At 43.5% G+C, this 27,834-nt stretch overlaps 1 protein-coding gene across 1 annotated transcript in view; it reads left to right on the forward strand.

Moving 5' to 3' along the window:
• Positions 1-27,834, forward strand: part of anos1 (anosmin 1) — a 44,682-nt gene that overhangs the window by 9,378 nt on the left and 7,470 nt on the right. Inside the window, exons 3-9 of the mRNA XM_080497578.1 lie at positions 11,653-11,715; positions 12,069-12,291; positions 16,902-17,086; positions 17,479-17,608; positions 19,828-20,033; positions 22,713-22,857; positions 23,844-23,990. Coding sequence (XP_080353704.1) covers positions 11,653-11,715; positions 12,069-12,291; positions 16,902-17,086; positions 17,479-17,608; positions 19,828-20,033; positions 22,713-22,857; positions 23,844-23,990 — 1,099 coding nt within the window. The remainder of the gene's footprint in view (positions 1-11,652; positions 11,716-12,068; positions 12,292-16,901; positions 17,087-17,478; positions 17,609-19,827; positions 20,034-22,712; positions 22,858-23,843; positions 23,991-27,834) is intronic.

Here is a 27,834-nt window from a genome sequence, read left to right on the forward strand (position 1 = left end):
GACCAGCAGACAAACTCCATTCAGCGGGGAGACGCCAGGAAAGCAGACAGCAGGCGGTTCTATGAGCTATTGTCATTTGGTCTCCCTACTGTTAGAGCTCCCCTCTTGAGAAGTTTGGATGTGTTCCCTGAAAGTTTTGAAAGCTCCAGGGTGTTCTCTTTTTCTGCTGGGGCAAAGAAAATAGACTTTGTGTGTGTGTGCGTGCGTGCGTGCGTGCGTGCGTGCGTGCGTGCGTGCGTGCGTGCGTGCGTGCGTGCGTGCGTGCGTGCGTGCGTGCGTGCGTGCGTGCGTGCGTGCGTGCGTGCGTGTGTGTGTGTGTGTGTGTGTGAAGCTTTCCGCTTCCAGAGCATAGCTGATATTAGCCGGGTTTGCTCTCCCCATGGGTGTGATCCAGGCTCCACATCAAATGCTGGGATTGACTTAAGGCGGCTAAATGCCGGTCGGCAACAAAGTTGTGCGCTTCATTACTCAAACCTCTCCCACGGAGGGCCGAGAAGAAAGGACATGTGCATTATGCCCGGGTAAGTTGGCCTGCAGTGAGTCATTGGAAAGTGCCAATCACTTGTAATTCCTGAGCAAGAAAGTGCAATATAATTTCTCTCCTGCAGAATGAATATTAGTTTTTTTCTTATTTGTGTACTTTCCCCCATTGAGAGCAACACCTCAGTGACTCAGAACTGATTTGTAATGGGAACTGTAGGCTGAAATATAACATCTTTTAGCAGGGAGACGTTGACTTGACTCCACACTTGACTGTGATCTCGCCTTTTTTTTTTCTTTCCTGCATTCACTTATCGAGCATGTGCAGAGAAAAAGCTTAGAAAGCCACATTGTCTCGTCTCCATTTGATGGCAATGAGTCGTACATGTCTTTCATAGACGTCTCACATATTCCAGGTGGCTCTTTTGAACATTCTTTCTCTATCAATCACACCCTAAGCTGCAAATTCCAGGACAAGAATAGGAAGTGTTTACTCTTTTGGATTACATGCGCCATCGTCTTCACATGTTGGAAGCTTTGGAGCGTTTTCTTTTTTTTCCCTGAATAACAATCAGTGGAATGCTACTATGTCACATTCAAAAGTGTCTTTCAAAGCCCACTGTCAACCCCCCCTTCCAACCCAGACACTTTCTCACGCCAAAATAAAATGGTCAATCTACCCCATCAGCTGTTCTTTCTTTCTGGGTCACTTGAACCTATAAAATTAATTCAGAAGCACTAACTTATTTACCTGGTTACATTAATCATCATTAAGACCACTTTTACTTAATTAATTTAAAGTGTTTTGTGTGTTCACCATTCCTTTAGAGTAGTGTTGCATTTTCTGAGGTGCTCTGATAAAAGGGGTGCAGGCTGGTAGTTTTACAGCTGGGCATGGCTGGAATGGTTTGGTGCTTAGACGGACTTCAAAGCACCTTTTGGTCATGTTGAGGCCAGACATTCATCGCACCTCTCTGTGTTAGTCACATTACCAGCAGCAACACCTCAAAGCAAGCTGTGCTGGAAATCAATCTGTCAAGTAGGCTGTGTCTGGATGGCTCGCCGGTGTGCGTCTAAGCAGAGATCTTAGAAATGCTCCCAGTCAGTCTGACTTCATTCATTTTGCAGTTTTGAGAAATGCAAGTATGAGAATTTGGAGATTGCTGGAGATTGTGCAAAAAAAAGGAAGCCCTGGAGTTTTACCCGAATCGTCTCTGCTTGCATTTCATCCTCGTTCGAGGCAGTGTGAGTGTTAGTGTGTGTGTGTGTGTGTGTGGGTGGCAGAGGAGTGTGAAGCAGGGCTGGTCAGTCCCAGCAGGAAGGACCTGATCTGGACATGGTTGTTAAGTTTCATTGGTTAACGGAGGGGGGGGTTGCTTCATTGGCTGCTATCTGTGGAGCTCATTATTCACATGGTGGGTGGCAGGGAATGAAAACCCCCACAGCAAAAAAAAAAAAGAAGCAGAAGAAGAAAAAAAAGAAAAAACCCAAAGACATGACCACAAGAGAGGAGGTGAAGAGACTGTGGCTGTAGATATGCAGTTTAGTCTTCGTCAGCAAAGGAAGCTCAAACCCAAAGCTCCTCTGCAGTGCTGTGACTTTAATTTCGGAGCGACAAGCACTCTGGGAAATCCTCTGTGAAAAAAAAAAAAACAACACACAAAAAAACACACTCACTCGCTCATACCAGCTTGTGTTTTTATTGATCCCACAGAGCATTGAGGCCTTTTAAACAGTGGCCATTTATTTTGTAAGATAATCAACCTTTCACAGATAGCCCGATTCCCCATGTTCTCCCTGTCAGAGGGGATTTCATTCCCATGAAGGATTAATGTCATCAAAGCTGCTGTGAAATCCTCTTTTAGCAGTAATGACCAGTCACACTGAGACAATCTGCTGTCATCCATGTGTTTATTCTCAATCGGAGGATGCATTGGCCGAAAAAACACAAACCACAACCACATTGACTTTGACACTGTCTCCTCAACAAGCTCACGTGTCATGAAATGTTGATGCAAAAAAACCCAACAACTGTAATGTGGCTTTTATTGGTGGTCATAGTGAAAATGTCGCCACCAAACCAATCGTGCCAAGAGTTAAATTGGTCAAAGGAAGATTAAAGTTCAAGAATCTTAAAGCTGCTGTGCTCAGTGGAGTGTGGGGCTTATCAGTGTATTCCAGCTCCACTCAATGCTGTCACATCCCAGAGATAAATCCCATAGATTGTGTGTGACAGTTTCACAACAACAGACACCAGGACGTATGGCAGAGACTGACTGATCAACAGCTCTCTTAACCTTTGACTTGGATATGACTACTTTAGTACATTTCCAGACTGAGCATGCACGGGAGATGAAGGGCACGACATGCTTTTTGTTCTTTTGTTTGCTTCCTGCAACCCTATGAATCCAAAAGTCTTCTGACTCAACATGCCCAGGTTTTCCCGCACCGGTGAAGTCTTTGTTGTTCATTTTGAAATCAGTATGAAAGAGAACTCAATCATCACCTCCAGCAAACACAATTCATTTTTTTTTTTTAAATGTGGATTATTTCACAAAACTTGACGTTTTATCTTTGAAAGACAGTGAGATGAAAGGAAGGGGTAAGGATCTGTGAGTGGAAGCTGGAGAGGCCAAGTAGGATTGATGAAATTCAAATGTTTCGGAAACTCAAATAAACAAGCAGAGATAGTGGCGGAATGTGACGGCAAAGAGGGATTAGGACGGCTTTCCTCCCCTCTGCAGTCTGTTGTGTTTTACATGTTGTTGCCCTACATTGGGGCAGAATCTCCAGGTCTGGTGTGATTCGCTCGGAGATGAGGTGGGGATTGACACGGCTTGAGTGGTCAGAGCCAGCGTGAGCCAGCAGGGCTGCCCTCTTTTATCTTGTTTACTATCTTCCCGTTTGACAGTGACTGATATTACCATGGCAGAAATGCATTTTTCATCCCCCTTTCATGGAAAATGTGAGTTGATTATTGTTGCTGTAAATCAACTGTATAGACATGTAGAATAAATGGCTTCGGCTCTGGAATCGTTTCATCATGTGATCCCATTTTCAACTCCGTGCCTCTATGAATCAGTCATCATAACATTATTCAGTGTGATGCTGTGGGAGTAAATACAGTAAATCATGCCTTGGGCAGATTTCACATGGTTTTCAGGGAACGGCGGAGTGGGTTTGGCTTTCCCATGCCATGTCACAGTGAAAAGCTTTTTGGCCTCTTTATCACCAATCTGACCCTACATGATGGATACATCCTGTTGAGTCTAATTGTCATGAAATGTAAACTGAGCTCAGAGGTAGGTGATAACTGAGGCTCTGGTTACAGCCACTGTAATTTTGTCCGTTGTCACTGCAGAACATAACAACTTGAGATGGCAGAAGACCTGTAAGAGAAGGAGCCTGTCCAGAGCGGCGCATCAGTGTGTGTGTGTGTGTGTGTGTGTGTGAGTCTGGGTGAAACTTCAGAGTCATTAAGTATTAAGTGAACTGCTATTGCATTCCACGGCAGACAAAGCACAATTCTGGCTAAGCTGTGTGGGCTTTTTGCTCATAAATAGTGCAGGCACCTCTGATTGTGGGCTAAATGTATAATTCATGCATGCCCCTCCCGCTCTGGCTTTTTTTTTTTTTTTTTTTTTTTCTTCTTCTCACTTTCTGCCAAGCTATTCCTTTTCAGCTCTTTGTTGTCTGCACCCTCAACTGCATTTAAATTAATAATTAAAGTGATGCTCAAAGAGTGTCTATGACACCACCTGCTAGGTTACTCACCGTCTCCATTTCTGGTTTGACAAACAAAATCTAAAAAGTCTTGAAACCTATGCTTTTGGTTTCAGACCGCTGGAGCTGGACCACTGCCTTGTTTTAGTTGGTTGTAAAGATGAAGGAATTATGACAGTGGAAATGCTCACAGCATATGTCCTTGTCAGAGCTGTAAAACACTTGGAGATTTGGAAAGTATGTCATTATTTGTGCAAGGGAAATTTGAAGAACCCCGGTGTCAATCTCGAGTCCACGTGAAAAAACATACTTATCATAACGGCCTCGCTTGTTATTTATAATCATGATATACAATCGATGGGCTGCTGCGATAATAGAAATAGTGCGAGCGTCTCCTATTTCCAGAGGAATTGCCAAAAAACACATTGAGAAACTTTTGTATCTCTCAGGTGCTGTTGGATGTCACCGGCTGACAGCTTGTCCTTCCCCAAAACCAGCTACGATGACTGTAAACCAATAAGAGCTTATATTGGATCTGGTTCCATGTTCCAGAATGGTTTGGATGCATCTTCAGACAGAAGACAGCAGACAGATACCAATTTGCTCCACACAGACGTTACCTGGTTTTTTTTGGAACAAATGAAGCGAAGAAGCACCGACATGCTGTAATTGTTGTCTTTTTCCAACTGCAGCAATCCTCCACTGACACCCCGAACTCTGTAGGTTTCCTTCGTTTGGAGAAACTTATGTAATTTCAGAATAGGAAACTTATACAACTGCTGCGGTTTCATTTTATCGGTTCCCTCATCAAATAACGGACCAAAAAGTCTGTATGAATATGAAATATGCACATCAAATTTCTGCACGAGGCTTTTGTGTCGCATGTGAAACTTTAATACAATTACATGATTAAATTCTCAGCAAATCTCCCTTTTTCTGAAACCCTCAGGTTGACTTTTAGATAAGCAAGCCCCATCTTATGGAAAACTCTCGTCTCATATTCACCACCTCTTGTGTGAGTTGGCTGAGTGTAGCGTTGCGAACTCACATCTCGAGTCAGCACGCCGTTAATCTTTTTGATCTACCTGATCCACCCTGTGTCTGCTCCGCGCACACACCTGTGCTGATTTACTGCGGCACAGAAATCAAATACACAATATCTCTTGGACTTAATGCACCATTAGGGTCATGTTAGGTTGAGGAAATACTACGTCTAGACTTAATAACAGCCCGGAACGAGGATATCTTCTTCTTGATTTACTCCCTATATTTTCACAACCCCTTGAAACCTAATGACACGCCATGCGATGTATTGGAAATTCTTACGAGCATCTGATTTTACAGTCAGTCACATCACAGCTCCGGTACCGTGTGAAATATGTTTCAGACCGGTTAACCTGATGAAACTCTGTTGCCACCACCGATGAGGTAACTGTATTGTTTAGAGCTAAAAAAGATCCAGAAATTATTTTTCACTATGAAAGATAGCTTGAAGACATGTGTGTCTCTCTTGTGTGTGTGTGTGTGTGTGTGTGTGTGTGTGTGTGTGTGTGTGTGTGTGTGTGTGTGTGTGTGTGTGTGTGTGTGTGTGTGTGTGTGTGTGTGTGTGTGTGTGTGTGTGTTCAGTGCACCTCTGCAAACCTCATGTAAGAGGTTATAGAAGCGAGCTTGTGTTTGCAGGTTTGCAGGTTTGAATCCCACAGCGGACAGGTTATGGCTGTTGTAGCCCGCAGCTTCAAGTATGTGTAATTATTGTGAAATTCGAATGGAACTGCTAAAATGCTGCTAAGAAAGTATAAATAAATAAAGTATGCTTCTTTCTTGTAAAGAGAAAAGAATTGACACAGGCATTGAGAGACTATGGCCACTGATGGAAAAACATTTAAAAATGTCTAAACGTTGCCCAATTTTAAATGAATAGATTCTATATAATTAAAAAATACTGTTTAGCAAGGAAGTGGGTTGACTGCATAGTTATTCTCCATTTTCCAAATAAAGCTAGATTATTAAATTAATAAATTAGCTGACTGACCAGAAAAAAGAAAAAGTTTTGCTCATATATTAAAAAATGCCAAACACGGATTGAGTTTTATATCCCAGATGGAAAGAAGTTTTTTTTTTTTTTTTTTATTAATTCAACTTTTCTTTACTAAAGTTTTTAAATTAATTTCTTGACGCATTTATATGATAATGATTATCATATCAATGAATAATACATGTCGTCTTCTGGATACAGCCCTACTTTAAAGCGCCACACAGTTGCTCATTTTGTGTATCAGCGTGCTCAAATATTCAGCATACTAGTTTCCCATACGGGCTGCAAAATGTGTAGGTGACATTGAGCTTTAATGCTCGATAATAAATACACATACACGCACGCACGTGTGCACGCACACATGTTACAGGAGAAAAATGTTGCAGGCTCCAAAAACATGGCCTCATAACATAGCTGGCAAGTGAAAGTGTTCTGGCTGGCTGGTTGTATTTGTTGAAGATATATGACATGATAAAATGATAAAAAGCTAATTCTTTGTCTGCACTGCAGTGTGAGCCTGGTGTGCTCCAGATTTATCTGCTTTGGAGAGAATTTCGGAACACGTCAAGATGAACGCACTGGCTTAGTGCAGATGGAAGAGCAGAAGAAAGAGAGATGAAAAGTTTCAAAGTGTATCTGGATCGGGATTTGAGTGGACATGGTCGTTGGAGGGAGAGAAAGGGAGGGAGAGAGAGAGAGAGAGAGAGAGAGAGAGGGAACACAAAAGTCAAAAGGGGGGGAAGATATAAGAACTGAGAAGAAACCGAGGAAGCCGAGGGGAGACGACAGCCAAATAAAAGTGAAATAGAGTGAGAAGTGAGTGAATATGTGGAGTAAAGTGCCTGCCTCGCCGAGGGAGAGAGCAGAACCAAGCGACTCTGTCTTGGATGGGTCGATAGATATGAGCAGGGAGCTGAAAGCTGCTGGAATAATTGAGTCCGGTCATCGGCGGTGTGAAAAGCGCCAGGGCAGCAAAAAAAAAAAATGGCCATAACTCAATGAGATTGGGAGGTGAGATTTACAACGCGTGTGATGAACAACAGAGATTCCTCCATATCTGAGTTTCTCCAGAGAAGCAGAGCGCCGTGGCTTCATCCGAAGGGCCCGGCGATGGCACCTTGTAAATACTCGCTGGCACCTCTCGAGCTTGATACTGGCTATCAGTGCAGGGATCAATACTTTCATCTTCCCAGATGCTACATGTGCGCTTTTGGTGATGACAGCGTGAGCGTGCTTGAGGTCCTCCAGTTATTATGTAAATGTTGAACACAGATGATTTGTGTCTGCTGAATTGCGTTCGCAAAATGTCAGTCAGTCGTGGCTGCCCTGCGCGTCAACGCGGGATTGTGCAATTAAAGTTTTTTCCACCAATGTGGGGGAAATTGCCTGCATCGTTTAGAAAAACGTCCCGTCTAATATGTTGTACACATAGTGTAATGTTGAGCCCGGGGCCACCTTGCTTGGTAGCAGTTCATGCTTCATTAGCAAAAAAAAAAAAAAAAAAAATGCTTACATGACTATGATCTAATAATGTATGCTTTTCTGTAGTTTGGGTTCTTCTCGTCACCCACTAGGGGCAGAAAGTGTTTATATGATGGATAGTGATAACCATGTGTGATACAGAAAAGCTTCTCCTCTCCACCACACCACCCCCTCACCACCACCGTCGCCTCACCCCCGCCTCGTCTTCGGTGTGAAAAAAAAAAAAAGGAAAAAAAAGAATTGAAGATGGGCTGTGGCATTGGCTGCCATTCAGCCTGACTCTCTCGTCGGCCCCACAGAATGCTTTTCAGGGTCCCCCAGAGTAACAACTGCTGCGTTTTATTACAGCGTGAAATGGGGAGTGAAAGAGCGCCATGGATGTTCCTACTTAACCATGCAGAATGTGTCACCATTGGGTCCGGAGATAAGAGGACAAAGGGGAAATCAGCCACTCAAATGCTTTTGTTAAGAGCAACAGCTCAGGTCCATAGAAACAACCCCCGTAGTCTTGTTTACAACTCACAGCAAAGCATTTTGGGGTTGTTTTCTTTTTTTGGGGGGGGGGGGGGCGGGGGTGAAATTTGTCCTGGAATATGTTAACATCCCATAGAATAATTACATGCATTCCTTATGCTACTCAAACAGATGGCAGTTGTGTTGCCAGCCTGTGAGATTTGCTTGAGGCGGACCTAATGCTGGCGCCCAAGCCCAAGAGATGCACTATGTCCAGCTCGATTATGCTCTCCGCTCCAGTCTCATGGTGTATTTTCCCAGATTGCGTTTCAGAAGTCAAACACCAGCTATCGGTGTGACATGTGCAAATGTTTGAGGGCGCCAAAAAACTCCAGGGAACCCATTAATACTAACCACAGCTATCGCCGCGATCCCATTAACATAATAGATTTAGATTTAATGCATGGAGGATATTTTTGGTTCAACACTTTGTGGGTGCAATTGTCAATGGAAATCTCAATGTAACACATTCATAAACTCCAGACATATAAAAGCAGAAAGGAGGATTTGACAAGGACGAGGGTGTCGACCTGCAGACGGTGTGGTGAAGTTGGCACATCCTCAAAATTCCTCAGAAGAGCTTATAGAAAATATGTGATGGCGCCATCCCAAGCATGTTTTTGGCTGCATCTGTACCATGTTTTAGGTTGAGCAAAAAAACCAAAAAAAACAAAAAATTTGTATAAATAGGAACCAGGCAATTGATTGATGAGAGCACCTTTGTAATTATATCCAGCCATCCCTATTTGCTTTGGCAAGACATCTGTCGTCTGCCCTCTGCTTCCCTACTTAAATGTCAGATTGTGGGTGTGTCTGGGAAGAAACGCTGACAGATTGTCAGTTTTTCAGCACACCTGCAGGGAGATCTCTGCTTCAACACAGATTCTTATCTATCTCTTCTTTCTTTCTTTTTTGTCTTAAAGAGTGTCGATTACGATGTATTGTTTCATTCACCAGAAACAACCACCCTGTCCTGATACATTCACAAAACACAAAATTCCTGGAAGAATCAAGTTTTTGTTAGTTGAGAACTTTTGTCCTGAAGATTTAATAAAAAAAAATAAAAAAAAAGAAGAAAGAAAATGAAATCTTGGCCCATGGTGGTGAGACATCACTGAGCACACAGCCAGCATTCTGATCCGTGTTGCAATATCCTCGGTGCGCAATGTGCTGTGTTAATTCATGCTGTTTGGCACTCAAGTCCGAGCATCTCGAGGTAACGACGATTCTATTTTTCACTTGTGTTTGTGGCAAAAGTGGAGAAGAGGATTGATCGTTAAGAAGAGCCAGCGGAATGCATTCAGGCCTTACACACAAGATCTTTCAATGAGTAAAATGAGCTTGATCCCCCGGGCTTATGTGTGTATGTTCAGTGATTTGTAGAGGGGATTTGGGGGGCTTTAACATGTGCGTCTACTGGCAAGCGTGTCCTTCAAACGCTGGTGCAGCACGCGGTTATTGCCTCAACACCTCATTGTTCCAGCGTGGTGCTCGCATTGAGTCTGGGATGCTGAGGCTGCTGCTGCCGCGCTGCAGGCTCTGCTCCCAGAGGACGCAATCGAGAGCAGAATTAATGATATAGGGTCACCTTATTATTAATAGCAGATGATTTTAAAACAGCATAGACCGAGGCATAACTTGGACAGTGAGAGTGAGCTCGTGTGTCATCCTAATTCTCCGAGGTGTTACGGTGGTTTCACCTGATCAGCGCTGTAGAAACCGCGTTAGTTTCTTTTGGAGCCCCCGTGCTGTCACAACCATCCAAGCTGTCCATTTTTCTTCCTGGCACCTTTTATTTCACATTAGTGGTGTGATATCTATATTGCCGTGATGTAATTAAGAAAACACCCGCCCGCCCCCCCTCGGCCCAACCTGATCTGCTCCTTTTAGGACTTAACACGCTACCAGAGTTTGCCGCCGTCCTGAGACAATGCAGAGCAAAGCAAGGCGTCGACCACGAAGCTGTGTGCATTTGCACTGGCAGGCGTATGCGCAGTCCTGATTACCAGCATGTTCCTCCAGAAGCAAGGTTTATGTTTCATCATGCGCTCGTCCACCACACTCCATAAAATGCAAATAAACTTTTCACTGGCAGTGGCGTTGTAATGACAGAGCTGCCTAATGAGCGAATTAAACTGCAACTCCGGCCGTGTGACTGAGATCCCTTGCATCAACTTTAGCTGTTGCCATTTCAACAGTGGGTGCCCACATTTAGCCGGTGCTCTGTACTGTAGCTTACGTAACTGCACGCTGTTCTCATGAACCGTTTTTTTTTTTTCTAGTCGCAAGCGGACCATCGTGCCTGATAGCAGATCTCCATATCACATTTCCCCTCCCCGCTGACGAAGATATTAGTCAGTGCCGGATCAGGAATGTCGAGGAATGTGTTGAAAATTTATGTGTCTATCTTGGTGCTGTAGCTGGTGAAGGAGTCTAAATTAAATAGGGTTGAATGACTGACTTTGGCAGGTCGTGGGCTGGTGCGGTTTGGGCTGATCCCAGAGCAGTAGAGAAGCAGCCTGGCAGCGGTTTGAACGGCACTCGCTCTCCTCTTTTACACTACCTCTCAGTGGCCAGCAGCAGGAGCGCATAAGACCCCGGAGCTCCTCTCCCTCCCAGTCCGAATACATTCGCTTTTCCGCAGCACGATCTGCCTGATTCTATTGGACATGCATGGACCTTTTGTGTTACATTACACTCGCTTTTATTGAATTTGATTCGTTCGGGGTGAGTTGTTGTATTTAAAGCAAGAGGGCTTTGACTAGATTGGTAAACTTTCATTTCAGGTTTTATCATCCTATTATGTTTGGCAAAATGAGCTGCACTCATGCTGAGGTTTTTCTTTTATCCGACGCCTATTCTTAGCATTCAGTAAATTTGTTCCACGTGGTTAAAAAAAAAAAAAAGAGAAAAAGAAAGAAAGGGAATCCCAAGCACATTAAACCAAGTGTATCATTTATTAAACGCACTCTGTTCAGCATGGCAAAGAGAAGGGAGTTTAGTGCCAGTACCAGAGTGTATCAAGCCCAGACATGAGCGGGAGAAGAGGCTGGATGAGAATGAGACAGTATGGGAGGCTGGTAGTGTTAAGGCGTGAAGAGAGAATCTGTCAGGACCCACACTAACCGAAAACCCAGGCATGAGCAGATATTTCAGAGACAGCTTGTGCCTGTCTTCTCATAACAGACAACCCCATCGCCCCGTGTTTGCTTTTCTAGAAGAATGTTTATGTCTATAGGAGGTATGCCTGGCATCTGTAACAAAAAGTGGGCGTGACTTGGTTGGTATGAGTGTGGCAGGGGAGAGGTGCCTGTCAGGCAGCCAGCACATGAGCTCAGGAGGCAACCATCTCCACAGCAGCGGCGCTTTGAAGCGGCTGTGTCCTTTGAAGAACTGACACCCGTTCCTCCTTTTCACAGTGCCTGCAGCCCTGCAAGGAATCCTGGGACCTGAAGGAAAACCAGTGCCAAGATTTATGTGAGGTATGACACTACCATGCATACTGTGGTCACCTCAGATTCGACTGGAAGAGCTTTTTTTTTTTTCAGCCCCAGTGGGGAAAATTCAATATAAGGGGGGGGTGAAAGTCTGAAAGGAGTGTGAAGTAACTCTTGCTGCCCTGCAACGACACTGAATCAAAGCCGTTTCATGTACTCAAAGCGCCACTGACTCATAAGCCGAAACGTAAACAGGACAGTCACTGTTAGCACACAGACGTGCCTGCTTGTACCCAGGCAGGTTGGTCTTAAAAGCAATTTGACATTTACACCACCCCCCCCCCCCCTCCCCTCTTTGTAATGCTTTTTTTTTTCTTTCTTTCTTTCTTTTTTCTCAGCCACTCTTTCCCAAAAAGCACTACGAGTGTCTTACGAGCTGCGAGTTCCTAAAGTCAGTGGAGGGAGTGAAGCAAGGTGACTGCCCTGCGCCGGAGAAGGCCAGCGGCTTTGCGGCAGCCTGCGTGGAGAGCTGCGAGGAGGACGGGGAGTGCTCAGCGGTCAAAAAGTGCTGCTCCAACGGCTGTGGCCACACCTGCCAGCTGCCCAAAAATCTCTACAAAGGTAATGCAAATAAACTTTCATGTCGTTTCGCCCTGCAACAACAGAAATATGTCCGTGTGTTCTGATAGTCAAATGTGACTGATGACCTGATGAACGAGATGAACGCAAACCTTCACAACCAACTACACTGTTCAAAAGTGCCAATTTTACACTGCAGACCTACATCAGTCTGCTGGGCCTGATTCTTTTCATACATGTTGCACAAGTTACCTTGTAGTGCACTGCCTTGAAGAGGTTGGGGTGCACAGCCTGTTAAACCATTTCATTATTGCAGTATTGAAAGCTGATCCACACCAAAAAAAAAAAAAATGCCAGCATTCATTTTTGTTCATGCATTTTTGATGAATCGGAGCTGCCAGCTCTCGCAGCACTTGCCTGTTTCACAGTAAACAACCTCCATGGTTTCCGAGCTAAATGCCTGTACTGTAAAGCAGCATTATAAGGGAGAAAGCAAATACAATGTAATCAGCATGATACTATTTTAATCAGAAAAAGTGCATTACATACACTTATACAGATGAGAGACATGCATTTTCATTTTATATTTTAGTACACCAGGAGGGTAATGCACAAAAGTGATCATCTTGAGCATTATAACTTTACCATTTTCCTCATGTGAATGTCAATTTGCTTAAGTTTGAATTAAGTTCAAAAAGTAGAAAAAAATACTACAGTGCTGATTTCCCCTTTCTTACATTTATTGTTTTTGTGTTTTGTTGTGTATCAGCTTCTTGTTGAGGGGTTTATCACACTGAATCATTACCAATAATACTCAAAAGTTTTGAGCCATCGATGATTAAATTAAATTAAATTAAATTAAATTAAATTAAATTAAATTAAATTAAATTAAATTAAATTAAATTAAATTAAATTAAATTAAATTAAATTAAATTAAATTAAATTAAATTAAATTAAATTAAATTGTATGGATTAATTATAAAATAAGAATGATTAAGAATTACAGAATAAGAAGAACAAGAATTACACAAGACTAATTAAGTATAAATTCATTTGTCTAAATAATAATAATAAACACTGGCTTATAACACCTTGCTAGTTCTTGCATTTCACCATTCCTGTAAAAACAACAGTGGGGGTGAAGAAATAAGTACTAAGTACTGAAGTAGTAGTACTGAACAACAAATAGAAAATATGATAATTTATTCATTGCAGAAAATAGAAAATAGTGTCACCAGCCAGGACTATATGCATTGTTGTGAAATATTAAACATAAGACCTTGTCCACAGATAAATGGGCTTTATTGCCCATGCACTTAATTTATCTGTTTTTTTTTCAAATTGTTGCTCAGAACTGTTTCCCATACGGTCTCAGTTTAATCATAGATACACCCCCCTCCTCTACTTTTCATATCCAACAGTAGGCATTACATATTTTGCAATGGTCCAACACAGACATCCTGTCTTTAATGCGATTAACTGCGGCAGTTTGCATTATTTTCAGAAATAGCGTGGAGGTAATTAATCGCTCAGTGTTAAACACAAATTTGCATTCCCAATGACGTAGTTCCATATTTTGGGACCATGCATGTTTTTAATCTCTTTTCATTCAGCTTCCTCTCCACATCCCTCATATGTTCTCCATTGTAAATTAGAAAATATATCTCTTCTTATATTTGCTGCAGTGGATATTGAGGTCTTCGCAGACACGCTTGTGCCCAGAAATCTTTGCTTCAGTAAAATAGAGTAATAGTGCGGCCCACGGCGACTTGGTGGAGGGTGCTGAGTCGTTATGTGAGAGAATCCAGGGCCCCTGAACTTGGAGATGGGAGCTGGAACTACATTATGTACACTGTCAGCACACAATTGCTTGCAGCCTCAGGCCATAACAAAGTTGAGGAGATGTTGAAGTGGGAAGATGAGTTTAAATGAAGCTTTGAAATGCTGCAGTGATATAGTATAGCTAGTTAAGGCACACTGCGGTAAATCTCAGCACGTTTTCACTGCGTCCTGTGTTTAATATGAGTGGCAAAAGCATGCGATTTGCCAATTTGCACACAGAAACGCCTGATAGTATTTACGTTTTCCGTCGGAAACGTCCCGAGGGACTTCATGGTGAATGTCATGCTCAAAAGGTGTACAGCACGTTAATCTGGGAAAGATGAAAGCAGGCGTAACCTTGAAAGTTTCAATACAGTGATCCCGTCAACGGAAAACATTCACCACACTGCGAGACCTTCAAATCAAGCAGCTCCCCACTGATCCGATCCAAACACTGAGCTCATGACACGTCGCCGTCAGCACTGCATTTACACTGAATTACACCGAGCATTTTGGTGAAAGTCCACATGGAATTCCTGTCCTGGTCCTCAGTGTTAAAGGTCTAATTAGGTGCTCATGGTTTGAAGAGCGTAATTGTTTCTGTGTGTGCACAAGTGTGTATGCAGTCCTCGCTATGATGAGCCATGATGCTGGAAGCCATTAGCACACACAAGCAGGGAGAAATGGAGCGTTTCCCCATGTGAGATCACTCTCAGATGTGTGTGTGTGTGTGTGTGTGTGTGTGTGTGTGTGCGTGCGTGCGTGTTGTTTGGGATCCCCTGCCCATGAACATGTACCTAACAGAAAAACTTCAGAACCCCAGAGATATTGGACCCCCACTGAGCTTTTCATCTATAACAAAGCATCTTCTTTTCTTACTTTAATAAGCTGTACACAATTTGCTACTCTGTCAAGCTGTCGCAAAGTTTTATTTATGTGAAAGTGCCAGAGATCAAACGTGCTCTGCATACATGGGGGGGGAAAAAAAAAAAAAGGGAGTTTATTAAACACCTCCATTGCCTTTATTTTTTTTCTACATTGGCACTTCTCTCATCTTCTTCACTCCTTGGAATAAGCAGCGTCACACGTGGTGCCATTCAACTTCTTTTGCATGTTTTCTGATCAAAAGAGGAGCAATGCGCCGAAACATAATGTGAGAAAAATGTGGGTGTCGGAATTTGATGAAATCAAATCAGATTTAGTTCGAGTCATGTTTGCACTGTCACAACAAGTCAGTCAGTCAATCCCCGAATCCATAAGCCATCCTCACTTTATTGTACGTCAATGTGCTGCAAACAGAATCGGCTGTGTTTTGCTGAAATCCTATAATTAGAGGAGTCATTATGACAGTATGTGCGTGAGTATTGAGAATTATATTCCTGGAGTGTAATTGTCGGTGTGATTAAGACATGAATGAACGCCGCACTCTGGATCCTGCTCCGACAGCCGTGACATCATGGTTTGGAGTAAGCCTGCAGTCATTGAAAAATGAATGCTCTATGATTTTTGGACCAAACCTGACCTAAAAGTTATCTTTGGAGGGAGCAGGCGGAGAAAAAAAAAAAAAAAAAAGTGTATTCATCCTCCCACATATGACCGAAGACAGCGGCGGTGTGTGCATTCCGCATTTCGGTCCGTGCGTGCTTCTGTGTGTGGACTTGTGTGACTTTGTGGGAAGATGAGCAGAGACGGAGGGAGAGGAGGAATGCTGTGGTTACCTTGGTGTTGTTCGTTGTGCAAGAAACGTGACACATTTGTTCGCACAGGCGCGGACGCACACGCGACACTGCAGAGCTGTGAAACCACAGCACAATGACCCCCAGCTGTTACTGTGCAAAAAAAAAAGAAAAAAAGAAAAAAGAAAAACCCAACAAAAAAACTGATAGCACACCCGCTAAACAAAGTACAGGCTCTATATGCATGTGGCTCAGGGATCCACCTCCACGTTCTACAATTTTATGCGACTCGATCAATCATTTTTACATGCCGAGTGTGAAGGCTGAATAGAAATATAAGGAGCTCAAATGCATACAAAACACATTCTTGATTATGTTGTTTACTGACATGCAGGCGCAGTTTCCTTGAGCTTTCAGTGATGCTGCTCACAAATGCGAAGCAGCAGCGGATCGTTCGGCAGCACTAGAGGTCCAACATAATGGTCTGAAGTGCTAGGTGATTTATTGAGGACTGTGGGATGTGTTCGGCCTTCTCCTGTACTACCAAACTTGCTTTTCCAATCTCCATCTCATTATCACTGTGCCCGACGCTCAATCAACAACTCACTACGTCTCAACGGCAATAAATTCACTGGAGAGAGTCAGTTTGACTTGGCACGGTGTTTGGCCCAGTCCCGCACTTAATAAATCTCTAATTTATTGCACATGGCCACAGCGACTTTGCCTGAAAGGCTGAATTTAGAGATCAGTGATGCAAATGACCTTTCAGTACAGATATGTACGCTGTTGCATTTGTCTTATAAGTGTGTTTCAAAAGAGAAAGAAGAAAAAAAAAGAAGAGAAAAATGAGAGACAGAAATTTTACGTGCTCCATCTTGCATACCTTGATGCAAACTACGTGTATCATCACTGAGAGGTACAGCTATGAAAACAGGAAATCTCACAGTAGAAAGAGGATGCTGTTGACCCACAGCATTAAATGTACTGCGATGAGGTCACGTCTCCTTTTCAAATCTGCATCTGTCCAGCTCTGATGATGACATTCATCTTTTCAACTTACATTTGCCCCCCCCTCCCCCCCAAAAAAGAGTGAAGCGACAGATGAATTGTTCCACACCTTGTCACAGTATCAACTACCCGGCTTTCTCATTTTAGGAGTCCCTCTGAAGCCAAGGAAGGAGCTGGTTTTCCTGGAGCAGCCGTCAGGTCAGCTGGAGATTCGCTGGTCTTCAAAGTTCAACATCTCTGTGGAGCCCGTCCTCTATGTGGTGCAGCGTCGCTGGAACTACGGCATCCACCCCAGTGAGGATGATGCCACAGAGTGGGACACAGTGGCACAGGTACAAACCTGTACACTATACTTGCAAAATATCAAGGAATGCATGTAAGACATGAGTAAGCCTCTCCCCCCCCCCCATTTCAAATCCAATCAGATGTGTTCTTGGGTTTCTCTTTAATCAGATTGGCTTCAATAGCAGCTGAAGTACAGTTTCACATGTCCCAGCATGCGACACGCTGCAGCTGTGCTCCCGCTGACAGACTGTTGCACACGGTTGCACATTCCCCACTGTCGCAGTGTCTTTGAAACTTTGGCAAAGAGAAACACACACAGATGACTGATGTGGCAGCAAACTCACATGAGGCTGTGACCCTGCGTAAACCCTGACCCCCGTGGTTTTCTCCCCCCCCCCCCACACACACACACACTCCCCCACCCCCATCTGTCCCTCAGACTGCAGAGGAGCGCATCCAACTGGCCGACATCAGAGCCAGCAGATGGTACCAGTTCAGAGTTGCAGCAGTCAATGTCCACGGGACCCGAGGCTTCACAGCGCCCAGCAAACACTTCCGCTCCTCCAGAGGTCCGTATGTGTGTGGGAGTGTGTGTGTGTGTGTACACACACATATTCATATGGGTGTGAGTGTGTGGCCTTGCTTGGTGTGTAAGTTCCTGTTTGACAGTCACTGCCCTCCATTTGTTCTGGTTAAGACCTTCGAACAGGTGGAATCTGGCCTGTAGTTTTATGACTTGTACGGCCACAAAGAGCACGTTGATGAGAGAGATATTCCCCTCATGTCGTCCAATCCTACTTAACTATTGATTCTAAGAAATTATTATTCAAGAAAGGTTGTTTTTTTTACCTTCATTTTTTATGTTATGGTAGTGTGCGCGTGTATGCGTGTATGTGTGTGTGTGTGTGTGTGTGTGTGTGTGTGTGTGTGTGTCTTTTCTGGTGTGACTCAATCAATGACTCAATAAACAGCAGCCAATTGTTTATGACTGCAGTGTAATTAGGGAAACCAAATGTAGATGAATCACTTTTGACAGGTTGGATGGTCTTTACACTGCTTTGATGCTTTCAAAACCCAACTGCAAAATTAAACCACTAAATTATTTTACGCGCCTTGTTATCCACAAAATGTATTTTTAAATACAGGCTTCCCCAACCAGAGTTTCTACGAATTCACTCTGGGGACGGCATAAAATTTATGCTGATGCCAAGCAGACCGCTGCGAGAACTGAAAAAAGTAACCGAGTCGGCACGTTTCTGTGCTACAAGAGGATCCTCAGTTCTGTCTTCAAAGGAGGGGTTTCCCCTCTTTACAGTCATATAAAATGTAATAACTCTGAATTAGTCCGAATATAGCAGGTCTCAAATGAATGCAAGTGTTGTCTTGCTCCCAGAGAAAGTGACGTAACTGAGGCGCATTTCAGATCTTAGCCACAGATTAGTGAACAAGCTGCGATGGCATCCTGTGTTACTGCCTCACTCTCAATTACTACACTTTCTAAATAGCCGCCTTGTGCTGCACATGGCATTTGTTATGGACAGTTGTTTTGTGGTTCCTGGGAATTACAGGTTTGAAAATATATTATTGTGTCTAGATCTCATCTGATTCAAATCAGATAGTGAACATTTGTTTGGCGTGTAAAGAGAAAAGCATGTGCCCAGCACTTATGTCCTGAGCACACAGGGCCCACATTGTGAGGATGACTTTATGATTTATGTAATATATACTGCAGGATTGGCTCTCGATACATAGAGCGTGTCATTTAGTCACGTATACACAGAGGCGTTCCTGAGTGAAGTGTCAGCAGATGTCCTTGTTATGTCCTGCCAGAAACCCGAATTGGTGCCAAATACAGAGTATGTTTGTGTTTGGTAGTATGTTGACCCGTCCTGTCAAACCTTCATCGTACATTTGCTCCCCAGAGCAATCTGGACTGCTGTCAGACAGAGCCAGACACCGGGAGGGAAAAGAATCCTGCTGCATGGATGGAAACCCATCTCCAATCAGGCCAATCAGAGCCAGAACATTGATAGATTGATGAGCGCTGTCATGGATTTGATGAACTCCCGGCAGATCTGTCATGCCGTTGTTATTTACACAGTGCAGCTGAGTCATCTGAATGCAATTTTGCACTACGAGACTTTGTTGGGGCAATTTGTAGGAACTGACTGCTTATTTATCTTGCGCAGCCCACATCAGCTGGTTTGGTGAACCCATGTGTCCAATTGGTATTTGGACTGGATTCAATGTGTTTCAGGTGGGAGAGGGCAGAGGAGAGAAACGAGAGCCAACTGGGCTGTGGCGTGAATCGTTTTCTCATTACAGGATCATTCCCAGTGGCCTGGCGTCTGGCATGTGGCCCTGCCCGTCCTCCTGCAACCAGGCTGACATCAGCAGCCAGCAGTCGGCTGGGTCACAACACATATGGATAGGTTCAGAACCGGCGCACACATAGGAATGTTGAGTGTGCGGCCAACGTGAGCAGCATGTGTTTTTTAACCCCCCCCCCCCCCCCCCGACCTGCGCTCACGGCACAGACATGACATGACACCTGTCATAACATCTCATTGTGGATTGTCAGTGGAGGACTAATTGCTTTACACAGTGTCATACTTGTGCCCGTCCCTCCTCAGCTGCTATGCAGACTGCAGTGGTGAAAGGTGTCCTGGCCCGTAGAACTCTACCTGCAGTATACTGGCCTGAGATTTGTGACAGACAAGAGGCAGACAGAGCTTCACTCGTTACGTTCCTCCCTAGATGCTCACATTTGTTTTTGCTGCGTCTTCAGATCCCTCCGCCCCTCCCGGTCCCACCAGTCTGCGTGTGACCAACGTGACGCTGGTCGAAGACGGCTCGGTCACTGCTCGACTCAACTGGACCTTGCCGGAGGAGCCCGATATTCCCATCCATCATTACAAAGTGTTCTGGAGTTGGACCGTGCCCACCAAGTCCATGGTGCCGTCCAAGAAGAAAAGGAGAAAGACCACCAATGGGGTAATCTTCTCACGCCGTCTTAGTGACGTGTCCTTTTCCCTTCCCTTTATCCTCTTTCTAAGACTCATCCAAGATTATTTCAGCATCTTTCTCCCCCGGCCTCAATACGTCTCTCTAAATATGCACGCAGGACTGGAGCGGAAACAAGATAACCACGCAGTAGGAGTCGCATTTATTTATACGTACGTGCGAAGCTATCAGTCACACACAGATGGATACAACATGCACTTCATTTGCTCGAATTTCCTATACCGACGAAAGAACTGTTAAACATAGTTAGGAGTTTAAAGAAAACACATTAAGTGTGATGAATAGCCATGTTTATGCCGATTTATCATTTCAGGACTGTTTGTAGCCATTCAGCTCAGGTACTCATCCATTTTCTCTGTCTTTGGTTTTGATTGTAAGGGCAGTTATTCCCGAGGTGTTGTTTTTTTTTTATCAGTATTTTTTTTTTCAACCACAATCCTCAGTAGCTTAAAAAAATTAAGTGTCAAAACTGTACTTAAAATTCTTACCCTGAGGAAACATTGTGTAATAGGGACATAAATATAGAGCTTACATGAGGGTCCCCTGATTCCTGTGAATAAGGCCTGTGTTATTTCTCGAAGCGGTTTACTGGAATATTCACAACTTCTGGCTGGGTTTATAACCTTTTATTTGACATGTTACTGACAAAAGCCTTGCTTTCGCTCACAAAGAAACATACAAACTAGTTACATAAGCACACAACTCTCAAGTTGGAAAATCCGTAAACTCACAGACTTTTAGTTTCCTCTCGAAATAAAGAACATGATTGAACTGGTGCAATGGCTCCATGAGCTTGTATGAATTAATCATCCACCGTCCTCAAAACTCACTGATATGCATATAACTGAATTTTTTTCGGTGTTTGAAAATTGTAGGATTTGCAAAAGCCTTCCAGTAATAAGTGAGAGGATTGCACATACAGGGCATGTGTCTAAGCGTCTGTGACGACCACATGAGAGACTCCAGCAGAAAGACGGTCCGCTCCTTCAACCCACATTACCAAAATAGCCATTTTCACAATGTTCCACCAAAGAAAATGATCTGAAATAATGAAAAACAAATGTAAAAACATTGCTATATATTACAAATATTAAGATTGCATATATTTATTTATTTTTGGTCACGCAGTGAATTTTAACAACGTTTACATTAATTAGTACTGCTCCTCCGTCTGTGTTCCTTGTAGTGGCCAAACTTGCGGCCGGTTTTTACTCGCGATGCTGATTTCTTTACAGCCATTGTGCCACAGTGCTGTAATATTTCCATGCTGGTTTGAAATTGAGCAACAGAAAATGGACTTCACAACATCTGTTTACTCCAAACATTACTATGCGTTAACGTGCTGAAAACGCGTCCTCTCGTTGTAGTCTCCTTGTGCTCTTTTGGAATAAATGTTCTTACTTAATTTAGTGATTCTCTTTGCTTCAGTTTTGTCATTTTGTGGCCCTGTTGTGTCACGCTTGAATTGTTTTGTTTGATAGTTTTAAGGGTAATTATTGATTATTGATTCGACCTGTCTTGATTCCTCTCATTCATGTTGTGTCGTACTCATGTTGCGTTTATGAAGTGTCACAGGTACAATTTAGATATTTTGTATTATAATTTCACTGTATAGGTTTTTTCTTTCCCCATAGATTTTCCTGCTTTAACTATTTCATACATCTTGGCTATTTTAACTTCTGTTGCTATCTAGCTATTTTTTGTATAGAACAATTTTAGATATACCAGCAGTTATTTTATCTTTTCCTTATTTTTCTTCTTTTGATTTCTTTTCCTTTTTTGTCTTTTTTCCTTCTTCTTCTTTATCTCTTTCTTTGACTTTTCATCTTTTATCTCTTTCCACATTTTCCCTTTTCTTCTTTAGTCCCTGCTTTTCTGTTTCTTCTTCTGTCTTTCCATTTTACTTTCTTTTCTGATTTCTTTCTTTTCCTCAAAGCTATAGCTTGTTTTAGTACTTTTATTTTATTTAGCTGTTTCTTAGCCTGGAGACTCGACCCTTTTTGAAAAGCAGTGTGGTATGCAAATACCACAAAGATGAAAACAATTGTTTATTTGCATTACGTATTCTGAAAAGCTTCATGGAGCCGCTATAGAGGAGCTGGAGAGCCACATGTGGCTCCAGAGCCGCAGGTTGCAGACCCTGGTCTAGACAGTCCGGGGACACCTTTATGGAGTCTTCTCCTGAATTAGCTTTAGAAATGCGTTGCAGATGTAGTGCAGAGGAGATAGAGGTGGGAGACACCAGACACCTATTGACACATGTACTACTGGTTTCCACTTTGGCACCTCGGGGCTTTGAAAGCAGCCTGCTGGTCGAAGAATGTCAAAACACGCATAGTCAATAACAAGAACTCATCAAGTTCACGCTGCTGGAGGAATGCTGTAAGTTAAATACAACGAAGAAGCCCTGGGAGGCTCTGATAACACGGCTCTCTCATAAGGCCCCGAAGGCTATCTCTTCACCACCGTCCCTTCCTCAGCTCCACATGTGTTCTCAATAAACAGGGCTTTCCCACAGGCCCGCGCTGGCCGGGGGCCGAGCTGAGCCGCGGCGATGGCTGGTACAGTAACGGGGGCTTTGATGGGAGGCTCATGTGTCGGTGTGGTAATGTATAAATGCCAACATGCAAGTGTTTTCTGCTGTCACAGGGCCAGACCTGGGTGGAGCTGGAGGGGTTGCAACAGAATAGCAGTTACACTGTGGAGCTGCAGGCTGTCACATACTGGGGACAGGTGCGCCTGAAGAGCCCCAAAGCGTCTCTCTACTTCAGTACCAACCAGAATAATGAATCAGGTAACCATTGGCGCTTTCACTGCACCATCCCTTCCGCTTTGACAGCCCATTTGTCAGTTTCTTTTAAAAGTATGATTTAGTTTTGGCAAGGGTTCGTCAATCTGTCAGGGAAATCTGCCTGTTCAATTTTGAGTAAAAAACTTTTGGTGAGCTTCCTAATTTTCCTGATGTGACCCCATGTGTTTGTGTCATTTAGAGGACAAACCACTTCCTCATGTAGCAATATCATCATGCACAACATTGGATTAAGACTATCTTGGTTTGTTAAGAAATAATAGCCTGCCCAAATATATCCTCATAGTAGCTCATAGAAATGTTGCCATGTTTATGGAGAGCCCATCAGTATTAACCACACACTCAGAGGGTGATGTAACTGTGATTATCTGGCAACCAAATTGGCATTAAAAGGTCAAATTTGCAATCGCTTACAGGGTCATGCAGAACCCTAAGTCAAACAAAAGCTGGCCATAGCTGCAGCTTTCTGATTGCAGATCCATACAAGACTGGCTGAACCGGCTGAGCAGAATCTACTTTTGCTTTTGTTTGTTTGCTCTTCGTAAGAGCTGAGTTTAGATAAATTTCTGACAATCTTCAGGCAAACAATCATCATGCGAATTAGGAAATGCATGAATGGCCAAAGTATGATGACAGCACATCTGCAATCATTTGTAGCTTTGCGTATTCAGGATTATTTAGGAAGCACAGGCCGAGTGTGTGTGTGTGTGTGTGTGTGTGTGTGTGTGCGTGTTTCTTTTCCGCAAGCGTCGCCGTAAAGTAAGTTGAACCTCCAACCTTGAAAGTGCTTGCAGTGTGTACACTTCCAGTTAAAGCACCGTAATTCATGGTGACCGTTTTGTTCTTTGCGCTATTTGCTGCTCTGATCTTACTCAGAAATTATTATGTGTTTCTGTTACCATGTTGGACCGTTTGCAATAGCTGTCATATCTGAGCAATAGCAGCAAACATTTTTTCCTTTGACTTCTCAGCAAAATCAGTACTCAAGTCAAAGAAGGAGGAGATATCCCCTCTCGGTTCCACCCTGGCCAAACGCCCTTCGGGCCCTCTGGAGGTGGGCACGCCCTTCTACCAGGACGGCCAGCTGCAGGTCCGCGTCTACTGGAAGAACCGAGGAGGTGAGCTCTCTTACGGAATGGCACCCCATTATGGCCATCGCAGTAAAACTAGTGTACGGTATGAAAAATGTTATGATTGATTTTTATTAACTTAAACATTAGAAATTTGAGAAATGTGACATTAGATGATGTGAATGGAACAATGTGTGTTTGTGCGCGCCGGGCGAAATGTTGTAAACCTGCACACAGACTGGGAGAGCGGAGCCATCGTTTAGCGGAGAGCCCTGCGATGGGATTTATTGACAGCTAATGGATTCTCGCTCTTGCGTCAGTGTTGAAGCGGTGCATTGTGCTTGACAAGACCTGATGTCATGGGGAGCAGACACGCTGTTGGATTGTTGCACCGCAAGGGGTTAAACCCTATGGCCTGCCCCGGCAGCATCCATTCTCCCAAAACCTTCTGTTAATACCAAAGTGAAAATATGGAAACCTTGAAAGCCATGCTCTCAGGGTAACCTGTCAAGTCCCATTCACTGGTCTATGTTATGTTACTAATATATGTCATCGCCCAAGCCAAACTCCACATCTTGAAGTCAAGAATGCAAACCCTGGCTGTAGGAGAGGCCTGGTGAGACACCAACTGCTGAATCAGACTGAGAAGGAGCGAGAAGGGGTAGATAGAGTTGGCCTGGAGCTGTTAGCGAGGCTGGCCTGGACTCAGAAAGCTGAGTGTTGCTGACGGGGATCAAGCCCGCCTGGGGAATCGCAATGTTGCAAGTGCAGAGTTAATCCTGGTCCAGTTTCCCTTTCTGTGTCTCCTTCTGCGGTCCTGGTCTGCGGTGTGTGTGTGTGTGTGTGTGTGTGTGTGTGTGTGTGTGTGTGTGTGTGTGTGTGTGTGTGTGTGTGTGTGTGTGTGTGTGTGTGTGTGTGTGTGTGTGTGTGTGTGTGTGTGTGTGGGTGTGTGGGTGTGCCACTCATTACAGTGAGGGATGACCCTGACCTCGACTCCCAACAACCTGGGTTCCACTACTGTAAACATGCAGACGTGCAGATGGCCTGGAGAGCTGGACTCTCTGGACATCTGGTTTATGTGACAGTGAAAGGGACAGGTTAACCGAACCATGATTAAACTCTCAGGCATTGTCTCGGTGATTCAAAGCAGTCCGGCTCCTGGGTTGTCTCCAGGAGACGAAGGAGAAGCGTACAGTGCACCGGCTCAGATAAAATATCGCTGTCTGTCTGACTGCAGACAATAGGCAGCGGTGCAGCGGTGCAGCGGGACTTCTGAGGCTTGATTCCAGTCGTGATTTATCGAACAACACCAGGATTCTGTTCTCTACCTAAATTCCATGTCCCAATTCTTGTTTTACATAGCACTTCCCCTCTCTGTCAAACTCGGCTAAGCATATCTTGTTTATTTTTTTCCCAATTTCCCGGTTCCCTGTAATTCCTCTCTTCTGCTTCCAAAGAGCTCAGGGGCTTCAAGTGCCAGATCTGTGTCTAAGCCTTCAAAGGACCTCTTTTATCTCCCCACTACAACCCAGGTCCCTGCCGAGGGGTGAACATAGCACAACTCAATTATTAATCAACGAAGTATTGCACACAGTGGAATGAATAATAAATCTTGTAACACAAGACGAGGGCGATGGGCTGATAAACACTGCTGATGAGTGTGTAAGAAGCTTCTGTACATTAATGACGTGAGCCTGGATGACTGAGTCTGCACTCCACCGAGCTGCTGAGTCCAGGATGACCAAGTGTGCGAGGAAGCACAACCTTGAAGTGAAAGCACAGAAATGAGCCAACCAACTTAATAAAGGCTTTATAAAACAGGAAGCTCAGAAATGTTAAGCAAATATAACGATGAAGGAGAAAAGGCTTTTAGGCTCCTGTTTATTTTCAGAGACGTATGTTATCATGAGCACCCAAAAAATGGAAATGCTGATATCAGATATCAGATTTGGAGTGTTGTAATCTGGGAGATGTGAATCAGTTAATCACTTGAGCCTGTCAGATTGTCTTTTAATGTCATACTAATGCTGCAGCAATGGAACAAAACTCTACATTCTCCACTCACGTATAATTTTTTATTTTTTTTTACCCTGCTGCATTTGTTTAACAACTAAAAACATCCCATTTACTTGAATTTTTTTCCCCCACACAGAGTCACATTTTTATGTCTAGTAATACTCTGGGAGCAAGTTGGCGACTGCTCCTCCAGCACATTTGTATGTGGAAGAGGAGCTCTGGGACCATAATGTAGATCAGCTGCTAAAATCTCTGTTCCAGCTAAGCTACAGCAACTCGTTACCAGTTACTTAACAGATAATTGACACAAAACTTTGACAATCTTAAATAACCCATCGCACCGGCTCATATAAAGTAGTAAAAATAACCTCAGATTTTTCTCGTGGGAACAGTAAACTGAATTGTTTTGGCTTTTTGGGCTAACCGATCAAATTTAGAAAAGAAAAGCGGGAGAAAGACATTCCCACATAGATAGGCTGCTTTTGTTGGTCAGCAATCTTGTAGCATTTCAACTGCCAGGACCAGTAATGGTGGTTTTTGCTCCATATATGGATGCGGTAATTGCTTTCAATAACTTTTGTGCCTTCCTGTGCTGGTAAGAATATTTTCAGAAGCATTGTCAACACATTTATTTTGTTATAAGCAGGGCTGCAGCTGGTACTTATGAGGTGTGAATAAATAGTTTAAAGCAGAAACTGCCAAAAGGGGCCAGAGAGAGGGTTGAATTAATCCTGCAGCATGATAATGTAATGTGTCAGTATTATAAAGGCTGCGTTAAATGGAACTTTGTTGATGAAGTAACTGCTGTTTCTAGTTGTCCATTATAAGTTGCCCTGTTTTACTAACATAAGACTTAATACAACACCACAGGTGGAAATCACTGGGAGACATGGGACTCTTTGTGGACTAAATTTGTTCTTCTGAGAATTTTCTGGTTATTGTACCCTTCAACATTGAAATCGGTGATCTGCCCTTGTATAACAGTAAGACCAAGAACTACACCGCCAGTTTTAGCAAGATGCTGCTGTGAAAGCCAGTCTTCTCATTGTCAGCAAGATTACATTAGCATCTATACTGTGAGGGAGAGTTTCTGAGAACCTGAAGGCTGCAGAAATCTCACAGCCTGAGAAAGCTTTTTGCATCGAAATAAGCCTGAAGAAAATCATCATGGCAAAAAAGATCAGTTTCAGTTTGTTCATAATAGGTTTTGTAAAGAAAAGGGTGGTCATGCTTCTTTGCACTTAAACAAAAGGAAAACAAATGTAGTTATTGCGAGGCTATGCATGGGAGTAACTGTGATCAAAGGAGGCTGAATGTGACACGACACCCTTGGTTTGAAGTGTCACAACTCTATGAAGCATTGCCTGGTTTTCACTCGACGCCCCTCACCGTCACACTGTCTCCACCAAAAGATGTTTTATTTTATTCAGTGCACCACTGAGCAATATGATCGCCACTTCTTTTCTACTCTTTGACCCCACTATCCATGTGCGGAACACCCTCACACTCCGCCTTTCTGTTCATCTCCCAAAAGCACGTTCCTCACAAATATTGCTTCATTTAAAAGGGAAATAATCCGGCTGTGCGATGGTATGACTTTCATCTCCAGGAAGCATTGTTGCAACAAAGAAAGGCATTTTTTCTTACTTGTGCATAGTTAAGAAAATAGCTCAACTGGAAGTTTACCAGCTCTGCCAGTGAAAGAAAGTGGTGTACATGATTCACATATCTAACACAGTTGATGTTTAAAGCACCATTGAAAGTCAAACATGTCACTCGAGTTAAAACCTACTCATATTTTAACATATGTAACAATTTACCTGGTGGTGATAGCTTGAAATCGAAATGAAGTGTGCTTTTTATGTTCAAAGCTCGA

Source organism: Blennius ocellaris, assembly GCF_963422515.1.
Source record: "Blennius ocellaris genome assembly, chromosome: 6".
NCBI lineage: Eukaryota > Metazoa > Chordata > Actinopteri > Blenniiformes > Blenniidae > Blennius > Blennius ocellaris.